Genomic DNA, 25,581 nt, shown 5'->3' on the forward strand with positions numbered 1-25,581 from the left:
CTTCTGTGGAGAATGAGGCAGTGAAGCTGTGCAGGGACATGAGAGAAATGATTCATGGAATGGAAAGAGCCTGGAATCAGCACCTACGATGACACCAGGCAGTTTCTTTTATGTAGGACACAATGAATTATAACTGTTAGATAATAATATTTATTGAGTACTTACCTTTTGTTAACAGCTATTTTTATGTAACGATGGAAGTGATTTGCTTTATTCTAACTGAATAAGGCACTTTCATGTTACGACTATTTGTCGTCTCCTGTTCTTAGATCTCAGTCTTCCAAGGTCAAAGTAATCAAGACACATGTTTTACTACTCCCTCTATGACTGTTTTTAAATTTAATCAATTTTTTTTTATCCATAGGCACCTCTACTTGTGCTCTCTTTATAAATTCTCCCATTCTTCATCATCTTTCATAACTAGATAATCAATGGTCATTGCTTAATAATATTCTGGGTAACTGACAGATGATGAAGAAAACCATTAATTTGTTTTCATCGTTCCATTCTGATTGTATATATCTTGTCATACTGTTCTGTTCTATGCCGTATTATATCAGAACTTTACTTTGTTTTCCAGTTTCATGTTGAAGCCCTATTCTTAGCTGATGACTTGATCCTTTATTTCATAAGTAGAAACATATAGTGAGAACTTCTTCAGCTTCTTACCACCAACCAACATAGGGACCTGCATCTATATTGCTACTTCTGTGTTCGCAGATCTTTGCTTAATGTTACCTCCCATAACTAAGCTTCTCAAATGTTTGCATATGCTCTCCATTTCCTTAACTGTTGCCTATTCTAAGTTCAGACTGCATTCTGTACACATGGCACTAGTCTAGAATCTGATGACAGTGAGACATTGCCTTGGCATCTCTTTTTAGCATCAGTTGATCCTTCTTATTTTCTTGATAATTTCTCTTTTGCCTGAACAGCAAATAAATAAGAACAGAAGCAAACTTAAGGCTAATATTTCTCTTCTCTTAAAGTATTCTATGACTTCATTTGTGTGGTAACTTCACTTACACACTATAAACAGATTTCTCATTTTTGTCTGTCATTTAGATGTTCAGTTCATCTCTAGCTCCTATTCTCTTGAAATTTCCTAAATGCTATCTGTGATACCTTTCTATTATCTTCCAACTCACAACTCAAGCCATTACCAATTCCAGTAGATTTTTGCCACCTAAATGTTTCTTGAATATAATCTGTACCACCTTCTGTTGTCAGGGCCCTAATTTAGTACATCTGCATTTTCTTAAAGTAAAGGGGAGCTAGATCAATAGTACAGTGAGTAGGGTTCTTGCCTTACAGTGATGTAGATTTCCATGCATTTGAATAATTAACAGAAATAGATTCTGCATACTCTTCATTCAGTTCCACTTCAGTGGCAACGTTTGTATTTACCATTATAATATCACAAAAATATTTTCACTGCCCTCTAAATCCTTGGTGTTCGGTCTCTTCAGCTGTTTGTCATCCCAGTTGTGACAATCACTATTTTTCTGTTTTTAGGGAAACAAAATAGATCTTTTTGAAATTTGGATGGGAGGCAGTGGGGAGGAGGTGTAACGAAAGAGTGGGACATGTTCAAGAGAGAACATGGGCTTCTCCAGAGTAGGAGGTGCTCAGCAACCCCTCTTGTTGCGGTTTCCAGTATTTTCCTTCTTTGGGAAATGACATAAGAGTCGGGGTCATATAGCTTATATAGATTGACTTATTTCATTTAGTATTTTGGATTTGACATTCCTTCATGTCTTTTCAAATATTAGTAGCTTATTTCTCTTTAGTGATTAATATTTTACTGTAATTTGTCTCTTTACTTTCTGAAGGACATCTCATTTTCTGGTTCTTTGCCACATCCTTTCTGTTCTTCAACCATGCTTTCTCACTTTTTGTTGCACATAGAGGGTAAAAATTTTCCAAATTCAAATCCAAATTTCCATTTTTTTGCTTAACAGTTATGTCTTTTAGTCATTTCTCCCTCTCTTTTACATTGTGTTCTAAAAATGTCAGGAGGTACTAAGTTGCACCTTTAACATTATACTTAGAAATAGCCTCAACTTAAATATTCAATGTCCTCACTACCTATGATACATAAAATACTATAAAATACAACTGTAGAATGCTATAAATCACACTGTATCACTGTCATCTTGTTGATTATTGATTTGCTTGAGTGGGCACCAGTAATGTCTCCATTTGTCCTAGCCCTGAGATTTTAGCAATTTCTCTTTACTCATTCTTCCTAGTACTGCCATATTGGAGGCTCTTTCAGGGTAAGGAGAATGAGAACCAACATTGTTACTCTATTTGTCATATTGAATACGCCATGGAGAGCTTGCCAGGCTCTTCTGTGCAGGCAGGATGCTCTCGGTACCTTGCCAGATTCTCTGAGAGGGAGAACTAGACAATAAGAGGTCACTTCTGGGAGCGTTGTTTTATAGTCTCTGGATCTTGGCCATTGATGGGATTACATGGCATCAGGGGCAGTTTGTGGGTGTGGCTGCCTAGCTACTGGAAATAGGGGGTTTGGGTGGAAGAGGCCCAGTCCCAATCCAAGTAGGTTTAGAGATCTCAGCCCTGGGTCCCGAACACCTGGGTTCCTCTGCCAGTTCCTTCATGCGTGAGGCTCGTCTTAACCTGTGGAGAGAGGCCTTGAGCATGGCTGTGGCTGGGTTCTGGAGGTCTTCAGCTGCTGGGGCTCTGCTGGGGTAGGGAGGGAAACTCAACCCACATCCTCTGAGGGGCCCCAGTGCAAACAGCAAGGCATGAGGGCAAGAGACTGCTGCAAAATACAGCAAAAAATGCTATAAAATACTATATGTGAACACATTTTTTTTGCTGTTTTATTCCAAGGATTACCCTTTTTCCATTTTCCAGTAACATTCCTAAATTTTATCTGAGACCTCACCTCTAACTTATTTCTACAAACATTGGGTTCAGTGTTTCTTAGGTATTCTCTAAGACTGAAGCTCTTGCTATAGAAATCCTTTTAAAAAGAGAATTTTTTACCTGTGCACTTACTAGAATTTCCTGTAAGATACCATTGATGACACTATTTTTTATATATATATACATATTTTTTTTCTATTAAGTGCTTCAGATTATCAGGTGCTTCAAAGTGCTTTCAATTTCTGTCCATCACCCAGTGCTAAAACTGCTTCCACATTTTAATGTACTATAGTAGGTACCACTACTCATTATTAAGATATTAATTCATTCAGGATGCTGTAGTAGATTACCATAGACTAAATAGCTTAAATAACAAATATTTCTTTTGATAATTACTATGACTGAGAAGTCCGTGATCAAGGTGCCAGTAGCTTTAGTGTTCAGTGAGATCAACTTCCTGGGTCATGGATCAGCATGTTCTTGTTCTTTATTTTGTTTTTGTTTTTTGGGATAGGGGAGTGCAAAGGATGGGGTGGGATGTTTGTATCACATCTGGTGGTTTTAAGGCTCACTCCTGGCTCTGCTCAGGAATCACAGCAGAGCTGGGGGAACATATGTAGTGCTGGTGATTGAACCAGGCTGAATTTCATGCAAGCAAGAGACTTAACCCCTGTTTTCTCTCTCCAGCTATTTTCTTATGATTGATAGCATTACATTGGGATTAGGATTTCAACATTTGAATTTGGAAGTTGGGGGCATATATGTTTACTTTATAGCACAAGGAGGCATTAAACACTTCTTATTTAGGTTTCCAACCCTCTTGCCACGGCATCCTTGCCCCACAACAATCCTCCCAAGGTGTGTGAACCCGTCTGCCCTCTGGCCCCAACCCCCAAATCTCAGGACCTGCAGGGGGCATGGCCTGTGCATCAGGGGGCGTGGCCTTCACACCAGAGGGCGTGGCCTCTTGTGGGGCCTGTGGCCACAGATGATCCCCCCCCTATACTCCAGATTTACATCTCAATCTCCATCACCTAATTCTGTGGAGAATATCCTGGCCATCTTAATCACAATAGGCCAATTGTCTATTAGCCTATTCCAATTCCTATTCCAATGAGTGTAGAAAAAACCCCTCTCATAGTGTTTTGCATGAGATTTATTCTGGGCAAGTCTATCATTTGAAAACAATTCATCAATACTTTACAATTATTAGTTGTGTAACATTTCTCAGATATTATGGTAAATTTTGTAAAAAGAATGAATGGAAAACCAGGAGTATGGCTGAAGTGGTAGAGCACATACCTTGCATGTGTGATGTCCAGGATTCAATTTGCAGTATCACATGGTCCCCTAAAACCATGGGTGTGGCTCCCAAACAATGAATAAATGAGAATGGGGAAAACAGACCAGTGTATCAGTATACCAAAAATGTACAATAGGCTTTTCTAGGATAAAATAAATAAAAATGTTCTCCATTTGCACTGTTTCATATAGTTACTAACACCACATGACTATAACCATATGTAGTACTATGTCTGTGTTTTTTTTCTTTTCCTGTAGTAGCTTCAACAGTTTGCCAGGGAGATACCCAGCAGTTATTAATGTCTGATACTTAGGTGGTTCAGCCTGGCTTTGCTTGAGGGCCATGTCCACACCCTGAAGTCTTGGCCATCAGCAGGGTGAGGCACAGTGGTGCTCTGAGGGCCTGGTGATGCCAGGTGGCACTTGGGGTTTTGCACATTAACAGCTTAATTGTGAAGGACTATACGTCACATGTTTCATCCATTTTTAGTGTATAGGTAAATGATTTTTAGTGTACTAAGATATTACCAAATCAATTTTAGAATATTTTTATAAATTCATTAAGAAACCTGATCTTTGTTAGTAGTCACCTTTGAAATTCTCCTCTAAATTAGCTCTAGCTGCTATAAATTAAATTTTTGTTTCTATTTCCCTATTTGGGATATTCTTATTGTTGTCATCACAATATTTAGTGTTTGTCTCCTTTTAGTTAATTTAAATGTAATTACCATACAAGGCTACTATAAGAGCTATATGAAGTTACAAAGATCTTCTAAAAGGGCATGTGCAGAATAGTTTATAAAGATTATAAAGATTTGATATAACTTTGGATGGAGTCTAGAGATAAGACAGATTTCTGATAAAAGATCAGTTAACAGGATCAAATAATACAAAGGGGTCAAAGAAAGAATAGTTTCGGTGTGGTGAGAGGATAAAAGTTTTGATGGTAAAGAACATTGCAAAGTGGCGGTTGGAGAAGTTCTGTTGGAAGGTTACCCTTTTATTTAGAGAGGTGGAAACAAATTAAATCGAAAGATGTTTTGAGAGTTCTACCAGAATTGTGGTGGGGAAAACCCAAATATTTTGCTGTTAACTTTTTAAGGTAAATCTGTTAATTCTTTGAATTTTTGTGTTGGCAGAAGAGGTCACACTAGAAATGAAAAGTTTAAAAATGATTGAGGATTATGTAAGTGAGTATAAGGCAAAGGCAATTAACAATGAATCAGTCATGTCGAGAAGATAGAAGCCATTTTCCTCAGGGTTAGTGAAGTGAAAGAAAAGTAGACGAATATAACAAGAATTCCTTATAAGCTACGAAAAGAAACTAAAGTGACCTATTTAAGGGAATTGATTACAAAACCTTTTTTGGGGATATCATTTGGTACCTTCAACCTTCATGTGATCAAATGTGGAGAAAGGATGATCAGATTTCTTCAGCTGCTTCAATTTTCAGTCACTAAGATGAAAATTATCAAAAAATTTTCATTCAAGCTCTTGAAAGAAGAAATGTAGCCCCCTAAATTTATTCATATTATCTCACTCCTCAACCCTATTTACATAAAGTATAACATCTTGCTATCTTCCTTTCAATACACATTTTGGTGAGAATTTTTATCATAAACGGGTTCTGGGTCTTGTCAAATGATTTCTTTGCATCTGTTGATATGATCATATGGTTTTTATCTTCTCTTTTACTGATATGATGGATTATGTTGATTGACTTGTGAATGTTAAACCATCCTTGCATCCCTGGGATGAATCCCACTTGGTCGTGGTGTGTGATCTTTTTGATGAGTTGTTGGATTCTATTTGGTAATATTTTGTTGTGGATCTTTGCATCCATGCTTATCAGGGATATCGGCCTGTAATTTTTTTGTGGTATCTATGCTTGCTTTTGGTATTAGGGTGATAAGTGCCTCATAAAAACTGTTTGGGAGTGTTTCTGTTTCTTCAATTTCTTAGAAAAGCTTGAGAAGAACTGGCAATAGGTCCTCTTTAAATGTCCAGAAGAATTCAGTAGTGAATGCATGTGGACCTGGGCTTTTATTTTTGTGAAGACTTTTATTTATTTATTTATTTATTTATTTATTTATTTATTTAGTGAATTACCATGAAGTACAGTTACAGACCAGACGTACAAGATTTTGTGCTTATGTTTCAGTCATATAATGATCGAGTACCCATCCCTTCACAAGTGCCCATTCTCTATGTCCCACAAGTTCTGGTAGCTCATGTTTTCAGGCATCTTTTGATTTCTTTATTGATATCCTCCCTGGCCCACTCATATTCAACATCGAGTTGTTTAATTTCCAGGTTTTTTTTAAATTTGATTCTCCACTTCTGTGTGTGATTAACTTCTATCTTCCATGCATCATGGTCTGAAAAGATAGTTGGTATAATTTCTATCATCCTGACTCTATTGAAGTATGTGTTTTGGCCCAGCACGTGGTCTATTTTGGAAAATGTTCCATGTGCACTGAAGAATAATGTGTATCTGGTATATTGGGGATAGAAAGCCCTGTATACATCTATTAGCCCTCTCTCTTCCATTTCTTCCTTCAAAGCCAGTACTTCCTTCCTGAGTTTCAATCTTGTTGATCTGTCCAGAGGTGATAATGTGGTATTGAAGTCTCCAGCTACCAATGTCCTCCTTGAAGTCTATTAGTAGTTGTCTTAAATATTTAGCTGGCCCCCCACTGGGTGTGTATATGTTTAAGAGTGTGATTTCTTCTTGCTGTACATATTCTTTGATTACTAAAAAGTGATCTTCGCTGTCTCTTCTAATCCCTTTGAGCCTGAAATCTATGTTGTTGTATACTAGTGTTGCCACCCCGGCTATTTTCAGGAAGTTGTGTGCTTGAAGGATTGTTTTCCATCCTTTGACCTTGAGTCTGTGTTTGCTCTGACTGTTCAAGTATGTTTCTTGTAGGCAGTAGAATATTGGGTTCAGTTTTTTAAATCCATTTTGCCACTCTATGTCTCTTAATTGGTGCATTTAGACCATTGACACTGACAGATTATGAAACAATATTTTTATAGTAGAGTGTCAGGTTACAAAATCAATACCCAAAAGTTCATGACTTTTGTATTTGCTAGTAATGAAAGAGAAGACAATTATATTAAAAAAACAATTGAAATTGAGCTTCCATATGACCCTGTAATAATACCACTTCTGGGAATATATCCCGAGGATGCAAAAAAGCACAGTAGAAATGGCATCTTTACCTATATATTCATTGCAGCACTGTTCACAATAGCCAAAATCTGGAAACAACCCGAGTGCCCTCAAACAGATGACTGGTTAAAGAAACTTTGGCACATCTACACAATGGAATACTGTGCAGCTGTTAGATGAAGTCATGAAATTTGCTTATAAATGGATAAACATGGAGAGTATCATGCTAAGTGAAATGAGTCAGAAAGAGAGGGATAGACATAGAATGATTGCACTCATTTGTGGAGTATAGAATAACATCACCCAAGGACAGTAGTTACAAGGGCTAGAAGGATTGCCCCATAGCTGGAAGACTGCTTCATGAGCGGAGGGGAGAAGGCTGATGGAACAGAGAAGGGATCACTAACAAAATGATGACTGGAGGAATCAGTTCGGGATGGGAGATGCATGCCAAAAGTAGGTAATGGACCAAACATGATGACCTCTAAGTGTCTGTGTTGCAAGCCATAATGCCCAAAAGTAGAGAGAGAGAGTATTGAGAATATTGTCTGCCATGGAGACGGGAAGGGTAAGAAAGGGGGGGTATACTGGGGATATAGGTGGTGGAGATTGTGCACTGGTGGAGGGATGGGTGTTTGATCATTGTGTGATTGTAACCCAAACATGAAAGCTTGTAACTATCTCACAGTGTTTCAATAAAAAAAAATTAAGAAAAACACAGTTCTGCTCACAATCATGTCTGGGAAAATAAAGTCCATGGAATCAGCTTAACTAAAGAGTTAAAGGACCTGTACAAAGAAAACTACAAAGCCCTACTTCAATAAATAAAAGAAGATATAAGGAATTGGAGACACATCCCCAACTCATCAATTGGGAGAATTAACATTGTCAAAATGGCAGTACTCCACATAGTAGTATACAGATTCAATGCAGTCCCTATAAGGATACCCATGGCATTTTTCAAAAAAATTTATTTATACACTCATGAAATTCATATGGAAGAAAAACCCCATGAATTGCTAAAACAGTCCTTGGAAAAAAGAAATGGGAGCCATCACCTTCCCCAACTTTAAACTGTCCTATAAAGTGGTAGTAATTAAAACAGCATGGTATTGGAATAAAGATAGACCTGCAGAACAGTGAAACAATTTGAATATCCTGATAATCACCCTTAAACATGTGGTCATTTAATTTTTGTTAAGGGAACATGAAATATGAAGTGGAGCAAGGAAAGCTTCTTTAACAGTGGTGCTGAAAAAACTGAACAGCTACATACAAAAAAACAGGAGGGGGGTTGCTCAGGTCTCTTTTTAATGCCAGGCAAAAAAGTCAGATCAAAGTGGATTAGAAACCTCAACATCAGACCTGAATCCATATGGTACATGGAAGAAAATGGAGGCAAAACCTTTCACGATATTGAAGCTAAAGGCATCTTCAAAGATAAAACAGCACTGACCAACTAAGTGGAAGCAAAGATAAACTAATGGGACAACATTAAACTAAGATGCTACTGCACCTCAAAAGAAACAGTGACCAAGATACAAAGACAGCCCACTGAATGGGAAAGGTTATTCACCCAATGCAGAAAGAAACATACAACCCCATCAAAAAATTGTGAGAGGAAATGAACAAAAGCTTCTTAAAAGAAAAAATTAGAATGGCCAAAAGGAACATGATCATCACTAATATCAGGGAGATGTAAATCAGAACAACAATGAGATATAATCTCACGCCACAGAGATTGGCACACATCTAAATGAACAAAACAGTGCTGGCACGGATGCGGGGAGAAAGGGACTCTCCTTCACTGTTGGTGGGAATGTCAACTGGTTCAGCCTTTTTGGAAAACAATATGAACATTCTTCACTAAACTAGAAATTGAGTTTCCATTTGACTGAACAATACCACTTCTGGGAATATGCCCTAGGGGCCCCAAAACACACAGCAGAACCACCATCTACACTACTGTATTCACTGCAGCACTATTCATAACAACAAGAATATGTAAGCAACCCAAGTGCCAGAGAACAGAAATCATGGTACATCTACACAGTGGAATATTATACAGCTGTTAGGAAAAGTGAAGTCAAAGTCATGAAAATTGCTTATAAATGGATGGACATGGAGAGTATCATGCTTAGTGAAATGAGTCAGAGAGAGGGACAGATATAAAATGAGTAAATTCATTTGTGGTCTACAAAATATACATACATATATATCACTGTATCACTGTAACACTGTCATTGATTTATTCAAGTGGGTACCAATAACGTATTCATTTGGCCCTGTAACGTGCTAATGTAGCCCAATGGTGTCTGCTCCCTTGATCCAGGAACACAAAGAGCATGTTGCTGTTACTGTTTTTGGAATTTCAGATATGTCACAGGTAGCTTTCCAGGCTCTGCCATGCAGGAAAAAATATGAATAAATGAATAAAAATAAAATAAAATAAAAATAAAGAGGTTGCACAGCTGCATTTGCGGCCATGTGCTCCAGGAAAAATTGCATCACTATTTTCCGGGAGCTTTGTTTTATAGTCTCTGGATCTTGGGCATTGATGAGATTACATGGCGCCAGGAGGCATTTGTGGGTATGACTTCCAAGCTACTGGAAAACAGGTGTGTATATATATGTATGTATATACATATATAACATATATAAATAATATATATGAGTAATATCCAATGGCAGGGGAAACAAGGGCTAGGAGGACTGTTCACTGATTGGAATCTACATCAATATGTGTAGGGTAGAGGGTATGTAAGATAGAGAAGGTACCTGTATGAAAATAATAGTTGGAAGTGATCATGCTGGACAAGAACTGAGTGTTAAAAGTAGGTAAAGGGATATATACAATAACCTTTCAGTATCTGTATTGCAAACCACAATGCCCAAAAGGAGAGAGAGAAAAAGAGAGAGACAGAAAGAGAGAGGGACAGAGATAGAAAGAGAGAGAGAGAGAGGTGCCTGCTACAGAGGCGGGCTGGGGGTTAGGGGGAAGGTGATGAGAGGAAAACTGGACACTGGTGCTCGGAAATATACACTGGTGGAGGGATGCTTGTTGGAAGATTGTATTTCTGAAACTTAATTGTGAACAGCTTTGTGAGGATCTTTCTAAAAGTGATTCGATGAAAACTCTTGGAAAAATAAATAAAATGTCTGACTATATAAAAAGTACATGCATTATAAGTATCATGATCATTTAAATGAGGGAACCCTAGAAAAAAAGGAAATTTTATTAATTATCTGAATAGAACTGGCTTTTATATAGAAATAAAACCAACGTTTGAGTTATGTATCCAAGAAAGTTATGTCTGTGTATTCTGTGTGGTTTTTAAATTTAATTTTTAAAAATTTTTTACTAGTGAATCACCGTGAGATACATTTACAAACTTATGAACTTTCGTGTTTGCATTTCAGTCATAGAGTGATCGTTTACCCATCCCTCCACCAGTGCCCATTCTCCACCAATGTTCCCAGTATCGCTCCCACCATCCCTACCCGATCCCACCCCACCCCACCCTGCCTCTGAGGCAGGGCATTACTTTTTATTCTTTCTCCTTTTGGGTGTTTAGTTTGCAATAGAGATATTGAGTGACCTTCATGTTTGGTCTATGGTCTACTTTCAACCCTAATGGGTCCTTCCAACATCCTCTACTTGGTGTTCCCTTCTCTATCTAATCTGCCTTTTACCCCAGCATGAGGCCAGTTTCCAAGCTGTGGGGTAGATCTCCTGGTCCTTATCTCTACTACTCTTGGGTGTTAGTCTCCCACTCTGTTAATTTATATTCCACAGATGAGTGTGATCTTTCTATGTCTGTCTCTCTCTCTTTCTGATTCATTTCACTTAACATGATACTTTCCATGTTTATCCACTTATATGCAAATTTCATGACTTCATCTTTTCTAACAGCAGCATAGTATTCCATTGTGTAGATGTACCTAAGTTTCTTTAACTAGTCATCTGTTTTTGGGCACTCCGTTTTTTTCCAGATTTTGGCTATTGTAAACAATGCTGCAATGAAAGTACAAATGCAGATGTCATTTCTACTCTGCCTTTTTGCCTCTCCGGGATATATTCCCAGGAGTGATATTGCTGGGTCAAATGGGAGTTCAAGTTCTAATATCCTTTCCCATTCTGTAGACTGTCTTTGAATTTTGGTCACTGTTTCTTTTGAGGTTCAGAAGCTTCTTAGTTTAAGAGTCACATTTGTTTATCTCTGTTTTCACTTTCTGGGCCAGTGTGTGTCATCTTTGAAAATACCTTTAACATCAGTGTCATGGAAGGTTTTGCCAACCTTGTCTTCCATGTATTTTATGAATTCTGGTCTGATGTTGAGATCTTTAAACCACTTTGACCTGACTTTTGTACATGGTGTTAGGTAGAGATCTGAGCCCATTTTTTTGCATGTAGCTGTCAGTTTTGCCAGCACCATTTGTTGAAGAGGTTTTCCTTGCTCCAATTTACATTTTTTGCTCCCTTATCAAAGATTAGATGATCATATGTTTGAGGATGTGTGTCAGGATATTCAACCCTGTTCCATTGGTCTGTGGCTCTGCCTTTGTTCCAGTACCATCCTGTTTTAATTATTACTGCTTTGTAGTAGAGATTGAGGTTGGGGAGGGTGATTCCTCCCATATTCTTTTTCCCAAGAGCTGCTTTAGCTATTCGTGGGGGCTTCTTGTTCCATGTGAATTGCAGGAGTGTTTGCTCCATTTGTTTGAAGAATGTCATGGATATCTGTAAGAAATCACGCAACCCGGAGATTCTTCTTGCAGTGATTTATTCAGAGACCTTCTCGGGAAAGAAGAGGAACGAGGGAAGAACGAGGAAGAACCCCCCTAGCTAGGCAGCTTCCCTCCTTATATACCCCTCGCTGCTTGCTTACACCCAAGTGTCTGCAGCTGATAGACTAGTTACAGGTCGTGGCGTGACAAGACATCCTGATTCCTTATCAGGTGTTGTCTACAAAGCACAGTGCAATTTACAAGAAACAGGTGTCCAGGAAGCTCGGTCCCGTGGCGGCTCTCCACAGTTCCCCCTTTTTTGTTTTAGAACAACAAGTCTGCGTAGAGACCTCGGCCCCCTTGGCCTTACCCGTCATTGGGAGCCCTCTCGCTTGTAGGTCCCTGTCTTAGGTTGGTCCAAAGGTCAGGTGGGGTACAATGCACCCTTTCAAACTCCTCAACTACAGGAGGTCCCCTGCACTTAAGGGCTCTCAGCTGCACAATACCTTTGCTACATCCAGCTAGACCTGATTGTTCTAAGCTAGATTATTGTTTCAGTGTTGCAAGCCAAAGCTGCGAGGATTGCTGTGCTTCCAGGGCCACGAATGCCTGTAAATACCATGCCTTTGTAAATAGTTGTTCTTGCTGCATTTTGTATAGACACCAGGCAAAAAACCAAAGCAGCAAGAAGCAATAAGGATAGTACTGCTCCCACCCCCACCCACTCTTTGATAAAATGGAGGGGACTTTCTATTCTGGTTTTATCAAGATGGGTAAGGACAGGATTAAAGCAGGCCATGTTGTAGCAATGGCCCAGAAAGCTGCTTCTTCAGCTCGTACTGACACAGGAACCAGGCTGAGCAGGAGCACCAGTTTGCACATCTTGGTCTACTGGAGGCGCGGTCTTCCGTGTCAGGCGTTCAGGAATCCACACTGGTTCTGCCCTGTCCTGTGGAAAAACACAAACAAAACTCCTGGCTCAGGTTAACACGGGGTCCGGGCCGTGCCATTCACCAGAAGGGATATGGGTGGAATTATAGGGGAACGGGGCTGCAACTGAGAACATCCCCTGATTTGGCGAGGCCTGAGGCTGTCCCCCTTGCAGGTTTCCCGAATTGGGGTTACCCACTGCATCAAAATTAAAGCGACAATCTCTGGCCCAATGATTTCCTCTCTTACACCAGGGACAGGGCCCGGGAGGTGTAAGTCTGGCTCTGCAGTCTCTGGCCCAGTGGTTTTCCTTCTTACACCTGGGACAGGGCCCAGGACGTGCTCTCATAGCACTGTTGGGTGCACATCTAAGTCCCTTTCTTAGATGCCTTATAGACATATTTTCTAACTTGTCTCCATATCTTGCTATCTAGAGTTCCTTCGTCTGGGAACCATGGGTTAACCTCATAAACTACCTTAAGGCAGGACCGGAGTTGTTCTCTGGAAATGTAGAGTTCTGGGTCTCCTATTCTGCGGGAGAGAGACTGAATCAAATTCATAAATGACTTGCCCTCTTCAGTCCGGCTCGAAAAAATATAAAAGATTTTGAGAAGGCCCAGAATCTGCCCCATTTTAGTGGGGGATTGCTGTTCGGATTCTAATCCGCAGCACACTAAAAAATCCTGATCTCCCGCTCACTTTCTAGAGTAGGGTACACCGAACGCTTATTCTTACCTTTAGTTGATAGTTCGGGCCCACCCCGGGACGCCAGCTGTAAGAAATCACGCAACCCGGAGATTCTTCTTGCAGTGATATATTCAGAGACCTTCTCGGGAAAGAAGAGGAACGAGGGAAGAACGAGTAAGAACCCCCCTAGCTAGGCAGCTTCCCTCCTTATATACCCCTCGCTGCTTGCTTACGCCCAAGTGTCTGCAGCTGATAGACTAGTTACAGGTCGTGGCGTGACAAGACATCCTGATTCCTTATCAGGTGTTGTCTATAAAGCACGGTGCAATTAACAAGAAACAGGTGTCCACGAAGCACGGTCCCATGGCGGCTCTCCACAGGTATCCTTATAGGGATTGCATTGAATGTGTACAAGGCTTTGGGGAGCATTGCCCCTTTGACAATGCTAATTCTCCCAATCCATGAGCACAGGATATCTTTCCATTTACTCATGTCCTCTTTTATTTCTTGAAGTAGCGTTTTGTAGTTTTCTTTGTACAAGTCCTTTACCTCTTTAGTTAGACTGATTCTGAGATACTTGATTTTCTGAGGCACGATTGTGAATGGGATTGCTTTTTTTCATGCCACTTTCTTCTCTCCTTATTTGCGTATAGGAAAGCCATGGACTTTTGGGTATTGGTTTTATAGCCTGCAACTTTACTATACAAATCTATTGTTTTTAGAAGTTTCTTGGTAGAGGTTTTAAGGTTCTCTAAGTATAGTATGATATCATCTGAAAATGTGAGAGCTTGATTTCTTCCTTTCCTACCATAATGCCCTTAATATCTTTTTCTTGCCTAATCGCTGTTGCAAGTACTTCCAGTACTATATTGAACAGAATTGGAGAGAATGGGCATCCTTGTCTCATCCCTGATTCTTAGATCAGGCACGATCTAAGAGGGAAGGCTCTTAGCTTTTCCTCATTGAGGATGATGCTTGCCGTAGGCTTGTAGTAGATGGCTTTGACTATATTGAGGAAAGTCCCTTCTGTACCCATTTTGGTGAGAGTTTTTACCATAAACGGACGCTGAATCTTGTCAAATGCTTTCTCTGCATCTACTGATATGATTATATGGTTCTTATTTTTCCTTTTTTTGATATGATGGATTATGTTGATTGATTTCTGAATGTTTAACCTCCTTGCATCCCTGGATGAATCCCACTTGTTCATGGTGTATGATCTTTTTGATGAGTTGTTGAATTCTATTTGTTAATATTTTGTTGAGAATCGCCTCCATGTTCATCAGGGATATTGGCCTGTCATTTTCTTTTTTTGTGGTGTCTTTGTTTGCTTTTGGTATTAGGGAGATATGAGCCGCATAGAAACTAGGAGGGTTTCTGTTTCTTCAATTTCCTGGAAAAGCTTGAGAAGTACTGGAAATAGGTCCTCTTTAAATGTTTGGAAAAATTTGCTGGTGAATCCATCTGGACCTGGGATTTTGCTTTTGGGAAGACTTTTGATTACAGTTTCAATTTTCTTGATATTAATAGGATTATTCAGGTATTCCAGGTCTTCTTTATTCAGCCTTGGGAGATTATAGTAATCCAGGAATTTTCCACTTCTTTAGGTTCTCTTGTTTTATGGCATACAGGTTTTCAAAGTAGGCTCTGATGATATTTTGAATTTCTTTGGTTTCTGGTGCAGGATGCGGGGCTTAGATCTTCAAGCCTGCTCAAATTGGGACTGGGCCTCCTCCACCCAGAACCCCCATTTTCTAGTAGCTTGGCATCCACACCCACAAACTGCCCGTGGTGCTGTGTAATCCTATCAATGGCCCTCTCTTTCTTTATGAGTCTTGCTAGTGGTTTATCAATCTTGTTTATTTTCTCGAAGAACCAACTCCTGGTTTCATTGATCTTTCAGATTGTCTTTTGGATTTTCATGTCATCGATTTCTGCTCTAAGTTTTATTGTCTCTTTCCTTCTGCCTGTTTTGGGCTCCATGGACTATAAAACAACACTCCCAGAAGCGCACAGCTGCATTAGCACCCGCACCACCTCTTATAGCCTAGTTCTCCCTCTCAGAGGACCTGGCAAGGTACGAGATCATCCTGCCCACATTGCAGATCCTGGCAAGCTCTCTGTGGCATATTCAATATGCCAAATACAGCAACAATGATCGGTCTCATTTCCCTTACCCTGAAAGAGCCTCCAATGTGGCACCGCTGGGAAGAATGAGTAAAGAGAGGGTGCTAAAGTCTCAGGGCTAGGACAAATGGAGACGGTACTTGTGCCTGCTCAAGCAAATCGATGATGAATGGGATGACAGTGATACAGTGATCTGTTGTGATATTGCCCTTTTCATTTCTGATTCGGTTTATTAGAGTTCTCTCCCTCTCTTTCTTTGTGAGTCTTGCTAGTGGGTCATCAATCTTGTTTTTTTTTCTCGAAGAACCAGCTCTTGGTTTCATTGATCTTTCAGTTTTTCTTTTGGGTTTCCATGTTGTTGATTTCTGCTCTAAGTTTTATTATCTCTTTCCTTCTGCTTGGTTTGGGCTCCTTTTGTTGGTCCTTTTCTAAGGTCTTTAGCTGTGAAGTCAAGTTATTTATATGGACTTTTTCTTCCTTCCTGAGTAATGCTTGCAGGGCTATAAATTTTCCCCTTAACATGGCTTTAGCTGCGTCCCATAGGTTCTGGTAGCTCATGTCTTCATTCTCATTTGTTTCAAGATACGTTTTGACTTCTACCTTGATTTCCTTCCTAACCCACTCATTATTCAACATTGAGTTGTTTAATTTCCAGGTATTTGATTTTGTTTTCTGTGTATGACATGATTAGCTTCTATCTTCAGTGCATTATGGTCTGAAAAAATAACTAATACAATGTATCTTCCTGATTCTGTTGAGGTATGTTGTTTGACCCAGCACATGGTCTATTCTGGAAAATGTTTCATGTGCACTGAAAAAGAATGTGTATTCTTTTTTGGGGGATATAATGTCCTGTATAAACCTATTAGGCCCTCCCTCATCGATTTCTTCCTTCAAAGCCAGTATTTCCTTGGTGAGTTTTAATCTTATTGATCTATCCATAGGTGATAGGGTGGTGTTGAAGTCTCCAACTACTATTGTGTTGCTCTCGATGTCCTTCTTAAGGTCTGTTAGCATTTGTAGGTCTTTAGCTGGTCCCTCATTAGATGTGTACACGTTTAGGAGTGTGATTTCTTCCTGCTGTACATATGCCTTGATTAATTAAAAATGGCCGTCACTGTCCCTTCTAATCTTTTTTAACCTGAAATCGATGTTGTCTGATACTAGCAAGGCCATCCCAGCTTTTTCGAGGGAGTTGTTTTCTTGCAGGATTGTTTTCCATCCATTGACTTTGAGTCTGTGTTTGTTCTGGTTATTCAGATGTGTTTCTTGTAGGCAGCAGAATGTTGGGTTCAGTCTCTGAATCCCTTTTGACACTCTGTGTATCTTACTGGTGAACTTAGACAATTGGCACTGAGAGAAATTGTTGTTATGGGGTTTTGTGTCATATTTCTATAAGGGTTTGTTGTGCTTGTAGGTTTCTTTTTTTGTCTTACAGTAGCCCCTTTAGTCCTTCTTTTAGGTTTGGTTTTGAGTCTATGAATTTACTGAGCTGTTGTTTATCCACAGAATAGTGTATCATTCCTTCAAGTTTGAATGAGAGTTTAGCCGGATAAAGTATTCTTGGTGAAGCGTTCACTTCATTGAGTTTTTTTGCTATATCCCACCACTGCCTTCAGGCTTGCAGAGTTTCCCTGGGTTGGTCTGTTGTGAGTCTAAGGGGTGCTCCTTTGTATGTGATTTCCTTTTTTGACCTTGCTGCTTGCAGTATCATGTGTCTGTCCATGAAATCTATCATTCTAATTATGATATATCTTGGAGTTTTTTTGTTAGGGTCTCTTTTAGCTGGCACCCTTCTGGCTCCTTGAATCTAGATGCCTGCATTCTCCAGCTCTGGGAGCTTTTCAGCAATGATTTCTTTGACTATAGCTTTTCATTTGGGTTTCTTCCCTGTCCTTCTGATACTCTGATGATTCTTATGTTGTTCCCCTAGAACTCGATTCACCCTTGAGCTATTTTGAGATCTCTTCTCATTGTCTGTTGATGCCTGTAGACTTCCTGCAACTCATCTTCAAGCTCATTGATTCTGTCTTCTGCTGTAGTCATTCTATTGTTGAGGGCACCCACTGAGTTTTATATTTCATCTACTGAGTCCTTTATTCATGAAATTTCTTTTTGTAGCTTTTTTATTTCTACTTTCATTTCTTCCTGTATTTTTTCGATTGTCTGTTACATTGTTTCTTTCAGGTCCCCCTTTAATTTAATGGATACCTGTTCCATCTTTACATTGAGTTCATTGAACATCTTCAGCATTTTATCTCTGAATTCTTTATCAGAGAGCTCAAGTTTGTGAGAAATGCCTACTGAGGCTTCTGGACTCCTTTTATTATCCTCTCCTTGTGGTGGGTATTTACACTGTTTCTTCATGTTATTGTGGTGGTATGAAAGAGTGACCTTCAAGTTCACTATCCCTATTCCCTCTGTTGCAAAAAAGGATTCTGGATGGGCTTGGTCAATCGTGGTCACCCTTTTATTTTCCCCTTCTACAACATGTCCTTCCTCTCAGATGTTCCTCTGATCCTTATGTGAGGCCTCAAGTGATGCTTTCGAAGAGTGGGCTCTTTTAATTGGCCTTGTACAGCTGCTTGTATTCATTGGTATTTTGATGAAATTGAAATAGACTAGCAGCCTATTGGCCTACTGGTTTTTGGATAGCTAGGATGTTACTCACGGACATAGGTAATGAAGACTGAGATGTAACAACAGATTTCTGTGTTTGAGGAAAGAAAATATCTGTGGCTCAAAAAGAGGCCATGCCCACTTCAGCAGAGGCCATGCCCCCTGCAAAATAACCATGCCCCTGCTGGCCTGTAGCTGGGTCTGAGATGCTGGCTGGGTTGGGGGGGTAAGGGTGGTCCGGGGGAGGTCACACACCTGGGTCAGAAGAGAAAACGGCTGCAGTGCTGGGGAATGGTGTGCTGCGGCCAGGGCAGCAGTCCAGGGCCGGGGGTAGGAGGGTGGGGGGGTTGTTATTCTGTGTGTTTTTATGGAATGTGTTCTAATATCAAGGTCTTGAATCCACTTTGAATTAAATTTTATGTTTAGTGTATACGTACATATACAGATACAATATTTTTTCATGTGGCTGTCAAGTCACATATGGCACCATTTGTTTAAAAGACTTCCTTTCTCTACTTCATGCACCCAGCTCCTGTGTAATAGTTTAGCTACCCTTAAATATAAGTATTTGTTATGATCCATTGGTCTGAGAGTTAATTTTTTTACAGTACCACACAGTTTTGATTACTATAGCTATGTTGTATAATTCGAATTCATGAATGTAATACTTCTACGTATCATTTTTCTTCGAATGACCTTGACCCTTTGGGGGATTTTATGACTCCTTTCAACTTTCAACGCAATTTCTTCTACGTTCTTAAAAATTTTCATAAAAATTTGATGGGGATTTTGCTGAATCTGTAGAAAATGCATTGCATAGGATGACCATTATGACAATGTTAAATTTCCAATTCATCACCATATAATGTTCTGCCTATTTTCTTGTGTCCTTTTCAATTTATTTCAGTAATGATATATAGTATTTAATATGTACCTTTTCCACATCCTTTTTATTTATTTACGTATTAGCTTTTAAAGAACTGTGATTTAAAAAGTTATTGATAGTTGAGTTGTAGGCAATAATATTTCAACATCAGTTCCACCCAATGTCAAATTCCCTACACTAGTGTTCCCATATTCTATCTCCATTTCTTTGTTAAAGTTGATTCCTAGGTGTCCTATATTCTCGGACTTTGTTTTAAGTGGACTAGTCTTTTAAATGTCTCCCTCTTCAAGTCTATTACTTACATATAGAAACACAACAGATATTTGGTGTAGATGTTATGGCTTGCTACTTCGCTGTATGTTTTATTATTTCGATGAGTTTTTTTAAATGATGTGTTCATTATTTTTGTATGTTGGCATGCCATCTGAAAATAATTTTTCTTTTTTCAGTTTCAATTCCTTTGATTTATTTTTTGTGCCTAATTGCTGTGTCAAAGACTTCTAAAATTATATTAAATAGTTGTGGGCCCAGTTGAAAACCTTGCCTATTGCCTGATCTCAGAGGAGAAGTTTTAAGTTTTTAGTATATTTGTTGTAAATGATCATTGCTATTTTAAGGAACAATTCTTCTATGCCTATTTTGTTGAAGATTTTACTTTTCATATACTGAATCATCCTAGCATTCCTGGAATTAATCCTACTTGAGCATGGTGTTAAATCCCTTTGATGTATTGTTGAATTTGGTTTGCTAAGATTTTGTTTAGACCTTTTTGCACCAATATTTATCAAGGATATCAATCTATAATTTTATTTTTTGGCTATATCTCCTTTGCTTTTGGTATTAGGATAAAGTTGGCTTCATAGACGCTGTAAGGAAGGATTCCTGTTTCTGTTTTGGAGGAAGTTGATGAATATAAGCTGTAAATCAAACTTTCATCCCTGAAAGTTTGGTAGAACTCACTAGTATACCCATCTGAAATCTAGCTTTTCTTCTTGGGGAGGGTTTTCTGATAACAGTTTAAATTACTTTACTTGTGATTGTTATATTCAGTTTTTTCACTTCTTTCTGGTTTAATCTTGGGACATTGTATGATTTTAAAAACATAGTCATTTATATCTTTTCCAGGAATATTTGTTTGTAATAAACTATGTTTTTTTGCATTTCTGAAGTGCATGTTGTTGTTTCTGAATCGACAGTAGGCATATGAAAAAGTTTTCATTGTCACTATCAGGGAAATACAAATCAAAGTAACAAAAAGTTATCATCTCATGTTGGTGGGAATGACATGTAAGAAAAAAAAATAACTGGAAATGACCAGAGTGCAGAAATGTGGTGAAAGTGAACAGTTACCCAATGTAGTTGAGAGTATAGTTATAATCTGAACAGTGTGAGTGTGAATGTGGGCCACAGTGTCTGGTCTTATCTCTGTGGAAGCCATATGGAGATTTATCCAATAAAGCAAGAATAGAACTTCCATATCACCCAGTTATTCTACTTCTTGGTATCTGCTGCCAAATTACAAAAACATTAATTCAAAGAGATATATACACTTCTCTGTTCATTGCTTTTGCTTAAGACAAAAACCAGATATGGAAACAACTCAAATATCCAACTACAGACAAATGGACAAATGTTATATAAGTGAATAAATATGTTGTGGTATATGTTCAAAGTGGAATGCTATGCAGCTGTACTAAAAGACTGCTATCATGCACTTAGCAGAAATCTGGAATGAACTGGAGGGCATCATGCTCAGTGAAATGTCACAGAGAGAAAGACAGATACCAGATGATCTGACTCACTTGTTGGTATACAGAAAAGAGAAAGAGTGGATCAAATGGTAACTGGGTTTAGAACCGAGAGTAGTAGGGGCGAGGGAGGTGGGGAATGTGAGGTGGAGTGGAAGTAGTGAAAGGAAAATCTTGTAAATGATGATGGTGATGAGACGTGGTAACTGTAAAGACCAATACTGTAAGTAGTAACAGTATTATGACTGTATTACTTATAATAATAAAAAGCTAACTCAGTATATAAATTTAAATATATATATTTATTTATTTTAGGCTTTTAAAACCAAGGATGGCTACCTTGTAGTTGGAGCAGGAAATAATCAGCAGTTCTCAACTGTGTGCAAGGTAATGTGCATTTATGGTATGGCTGGGTGATGACTACCGCTTACTCTTCACCGCACCAGGAGAGTCCAGTTTTGTGTAAAACAATGTGTTAAATTTGGGGGCTGGAGAGATAGCACAGTGGGTAGGGCATTTGCTTTGCACACTGCCAACCCAGGTTTGATTCCCAGCATCCCATCTGGTCCCCTGAGTACCGCCAGGAGTAATTCCTGAGTGCAGAGCCAGGAGTAACCCCTGAGCATAGCCAGGTATGACCCAAAAAGCAAAAACAAACAAACAAACCAAAAAAACAATGTGCTAAATTTTAACCAACTCAAGACTTCCTGGTTTAGCTCCTAAAATCTTTCATTTTTAAAAAACACTATCAAATTCTAAGAGCAAGGTCTGAATTACATATAATTTTTTTTGTTGAGAAATATGGGTGATTTTTGAAATGAAAAATCATAGTAGCTTAAGTTTTTCTAAAATTTGAACACTCAAAACAAAATGTAAGAAAAATTTATTTAGTTATTTTTTGGGGGGTGCTTAGGGCCTGTTTTTGACTCTGTGCTCAGGGATCACTCCTAGCAGTACTTAGGGAGCCATGAATGATGTTAGGCATTGAAACTGGGTTGGTGTGTGGAAGGCATGTACCTAACCCACTGTACTATCACTTGAACTCCAAGAAAAAATTAAAGGAACTTTTCCACCACCAGAATCTATTTCCCTCTCATACCCTCTTTTTCCCTCCCTCCCTCCCTCCCTCCCTCCCTCCCTCCCTCCCTCCCTCCCTTCCTTCCTTCCTTCCTTCCTTCCTTCCTTCCTTCCTTCCTTCCTTCCTTCCTTCCTTCCTTCCTTCCTTCCTTCCTTCCTTCCTTCCTTCCTTCCTTCCTTCCTGCCTTCCTGCCTTCCTGCCTTCCTGCCTCCCTTCCTGCCTTGGTCCCTCCCTCAGTCCTTCCTTCCCTCCCTCCCTCCCTCCCTCCCTCCCTAACTCCCTAACTCCCTAACTCCCTAACTCTCTTCCTTCCTTTTGTATTTTACTTAAACAACAGTGGTCTAATTAAGCATAACTATATTAATAGATTTATTTGCCACCAGAAAAATTTAAATTTAAATCACCATGTTTTTAGTGAGACCCTTTATTCAAAAGTTATGTTTCAAAGTTTTATATATTAAGCTTTTATCAAATATGTTATTAATCAACAAGGTGCTATAAAATTGTTTTGAATCAATAAAAATAAATTTTGTACTAGATTTTCCAAATGTTTAGCTTCTTTAACCATTTACAAAGTAGATGTTTTTGTATTTAGCTAGACTTTCATTCTTAAAATTGGAACTGGAAATACAGTTGAAAATGACATAGTTTTATGTTCTTCTATTTGTTAACAAACTTCTCACCGGTTGAGAATTTTGCTATTTTTCTGATTGGGAGTGTTTTTAATTCTTTTTTCCCCTCGTTGATCATACTACCACAAACTTTCAGTATTATTAAACATGCTTATGAATTCCTTAGTGAAACCTTATTTATTGTATTAAACTTATTATTTACCAACATTATTTATTACTATGCCTCTTTTGTATGGGAGGTTAACGAGCAGAGCAGAGCTGAAACCGCAGCAAAGAGCGAGGAAGGCCTTGGAGGAAGGTGATGAATGGAGATGGCTCAAATCGGAACAGGAAGGAGTAGGAACAGCTGAGGTGGGAGAAGAAGGGAGTTGCTATAATAGTGACTCTGAGTAACTGTAGAGAAAATGGATTCAAACATTTGATCCAGGATCAAAGAATCTTTATTATGAACGGTCAATGTTAAAAATATGAAACATACGGAAGCTGTTGACTGCGAAGTCATTTGCGTACTCTAGCTGCAAAGATGTAAAAGCCAGTTCATTGCTATAAATGAGTACAGATTTTTCTTCCTGGGCCATATGTTTTGGAGTTTTCTCTCACAAGAAAGTGTGTGCGTGCATGCGTGTGCATGTGTGTGTGTGTGTGTGTGTGTGTGTGTGTAGGAGGGTGGGATAGAAATTAACGGTTGACATATTCAACACTTGAAAATAACTATTAAATTTATTGTATTTTTGGTTCATTACTGCTGATCAATTTGAAATTTTTGAACTTTCTCATAAATATCCATAAGCAAAATTTTGAAAATAATTTTTATTTCAGAGCAGAATATTTGCCATAAGTTTTAGTACTAAAATATGACTTATTGCTATGGTGTGTTATTACACATTTTTTAAGAGGAAAGCTATCAGAGGGCCTTCAAGAATGCACACTTGCCCTTGTTTTCCCCATATGTGTTTTAGGAATGGTGATCCCTGTAATGGACCATTAAGACAATGCCTATAAAACTCTGACATCCTCTAAGAAATGTTTTGTATACCCAGGATTTTAACATTATGTACATTAATTTCTAAGCATCTTGAGCAAATGATGCTATCTGATTGACTTTTAGCCCTTATAATTACATTTTTAAATTTTATTTTGTCCTAAAATACTTTTATCCTAAGAAAAATAATGTTTATTCATTTTGATGCAAACTCCTCCCCTATTCCATATACAGCAAGTGAATTTCTTCTAAGTTGTTCTTGTTCAGATTTATCTCTTACTTAGTACTTGTCATATAAATTGGATTTATAGAAATTGAGGTCTCCTGTTTTGACCATGAGATCATCAAAATTAATCTTATGCCAAATAAGTTTCATCACTAAAGATAGACAGTTCTCCCTCCTGTAGAGAAATGTATTTTCTATCACAGCATTTTCTGTGATGCATGAGTGAACTTTACTTATGCCTAATCTCACTGTAAAAGAGAATTTGACATACTGGTTAACTAATGCCTTTTTAGGAATGACCTGTTTGGGAGCTCTTCTTGTCAGGGGTTAGAGTGTGAGAATAATATTGGGTTCAAGAGTAAGGGTTTAGACAATCTTCCTGAATATGGAGTAACCTTGCTTGATATGAAATCCTATTTTATGCCCGCTAACATGATACAGATGAGTAAAGAATGTGAGCATATGTAAGCTATTTTAAGCTGATTGATACCAACATGAATGGATATTCCTATTTGAAGTACCTTGACATCCTTTTAAAAGTCATTTAGACTGAAGCTTTCTTTGATTAGAAGCAGTATGCATCAGTTTCCAACTTTAGCATTCATAAAAATTTTTTCTGGGATGCATTTCCAAGGATGTCAACTTAGAATGTCTGATAGGGCACAAGAAACGATATAATTTTGTTTTGTTTTGGGGCCACACCTGGCAGTGCTCAGAGGTCACTCCTGGCTCTACATTCAGGAATTACTCCTGGCAGTGCTTGGGGGACCATATGGGATGCTGGGGATTGAATCTGGGTCAGCTGCCTACAAGCAAGCACCCTACCCACTGTATTATTGAAACTATCATTTTAATAAGCACTGTAGTTGATTTTGGAACAGTTTGTCTGAGGATATTCTTGAAAAGTCCTTGAAAGTTGTGTGATTGTAACCCAAACTCGAAAGCTTGTAACTATATCACGGTGATTCAATAAAAATTAAAAAAAGAGAAACTTTTAAGTTTTCATTTTCAACAAGTTTATAATGCCTATGTTATTAGTGTACAAAGTGACTGCACCTCACCCACTACTGAAATGATCAAGGCCCTCTGCCCTTGTCCCTAAGTCCCCTCTAACCCACCTCTTGTTTTCCCCTCCACCTGCCAGTGCCATCACCCCATGTCTTGGTAATCTAAATTCTGTAATTTAAGACTAAGGATTTGTCATCACTCACTAATATCTATTCCCTTGTCTGTCACTCTCTGTGCCACAGATGAAAAAGATAATGTGCTCTTTGGAGTGAGATCATCTGTTACTTGGGAAGACAGCTCAAAGGACTGAAGTACTTGCTTTATACTCAAAAGCTTGGGCTGGATTCCTGCCACTAAATGGTTCCTAGAGCACTCAGCGACATAGCCCCCGGAGCACTGCTCTGTGGAGCTCGGTATCATGATCAAAAGAAAAAAAAAGTTAAAGAGTTACATGTTAATGTTGAAAAATTCTTAAGACATTCTTTGAGTTTTAAACTGGTCAAGTAACCTTGGTAAGGTACTTAACCTTTCTTAAATATCTGTGTCCTCATGATAAAG

At 38.7% G+C, this 25,581-nt stretch overlaps 1 protein-coding gene across 1 annotated transcript in view; it reads left to right on the top strand.

Annotated features, from left to right (window-relative positions):
• SUGCT (succinyl-CoA:glutarate-CoA transferase) overlaps positions 1-25,581 on the top strand; it is a 977,794-nt gene that overhangs the window by 357,688 nt on the left and 594,525 nt on the right. The window contains exon 11 of the mRNA XM_055144204.1: positions 21,413-21,484. Coding sequence (XP_055000179.1) covers positions 21,413-21,484 — 72 coding nt within the window. The remainder of the gene's footprint in view (positions 1-21,412; positions 21,485-25,581) is intronic.

The sequence above is a fragment of the Sorex araneus genome, chromosome 1 (assembly GCF_027595985.1).
Source record: "Sorex araneus isolate mSorAra2 chromosome 1, mSorAra2.pri, whole genome shotgun sequence".
Taxonomy (NCBI): Eukaryota; Metazoa; Chordata; class Mammalia; order Eulipotyphla; family Soricidae; genus Sorex; species Sorex araneus.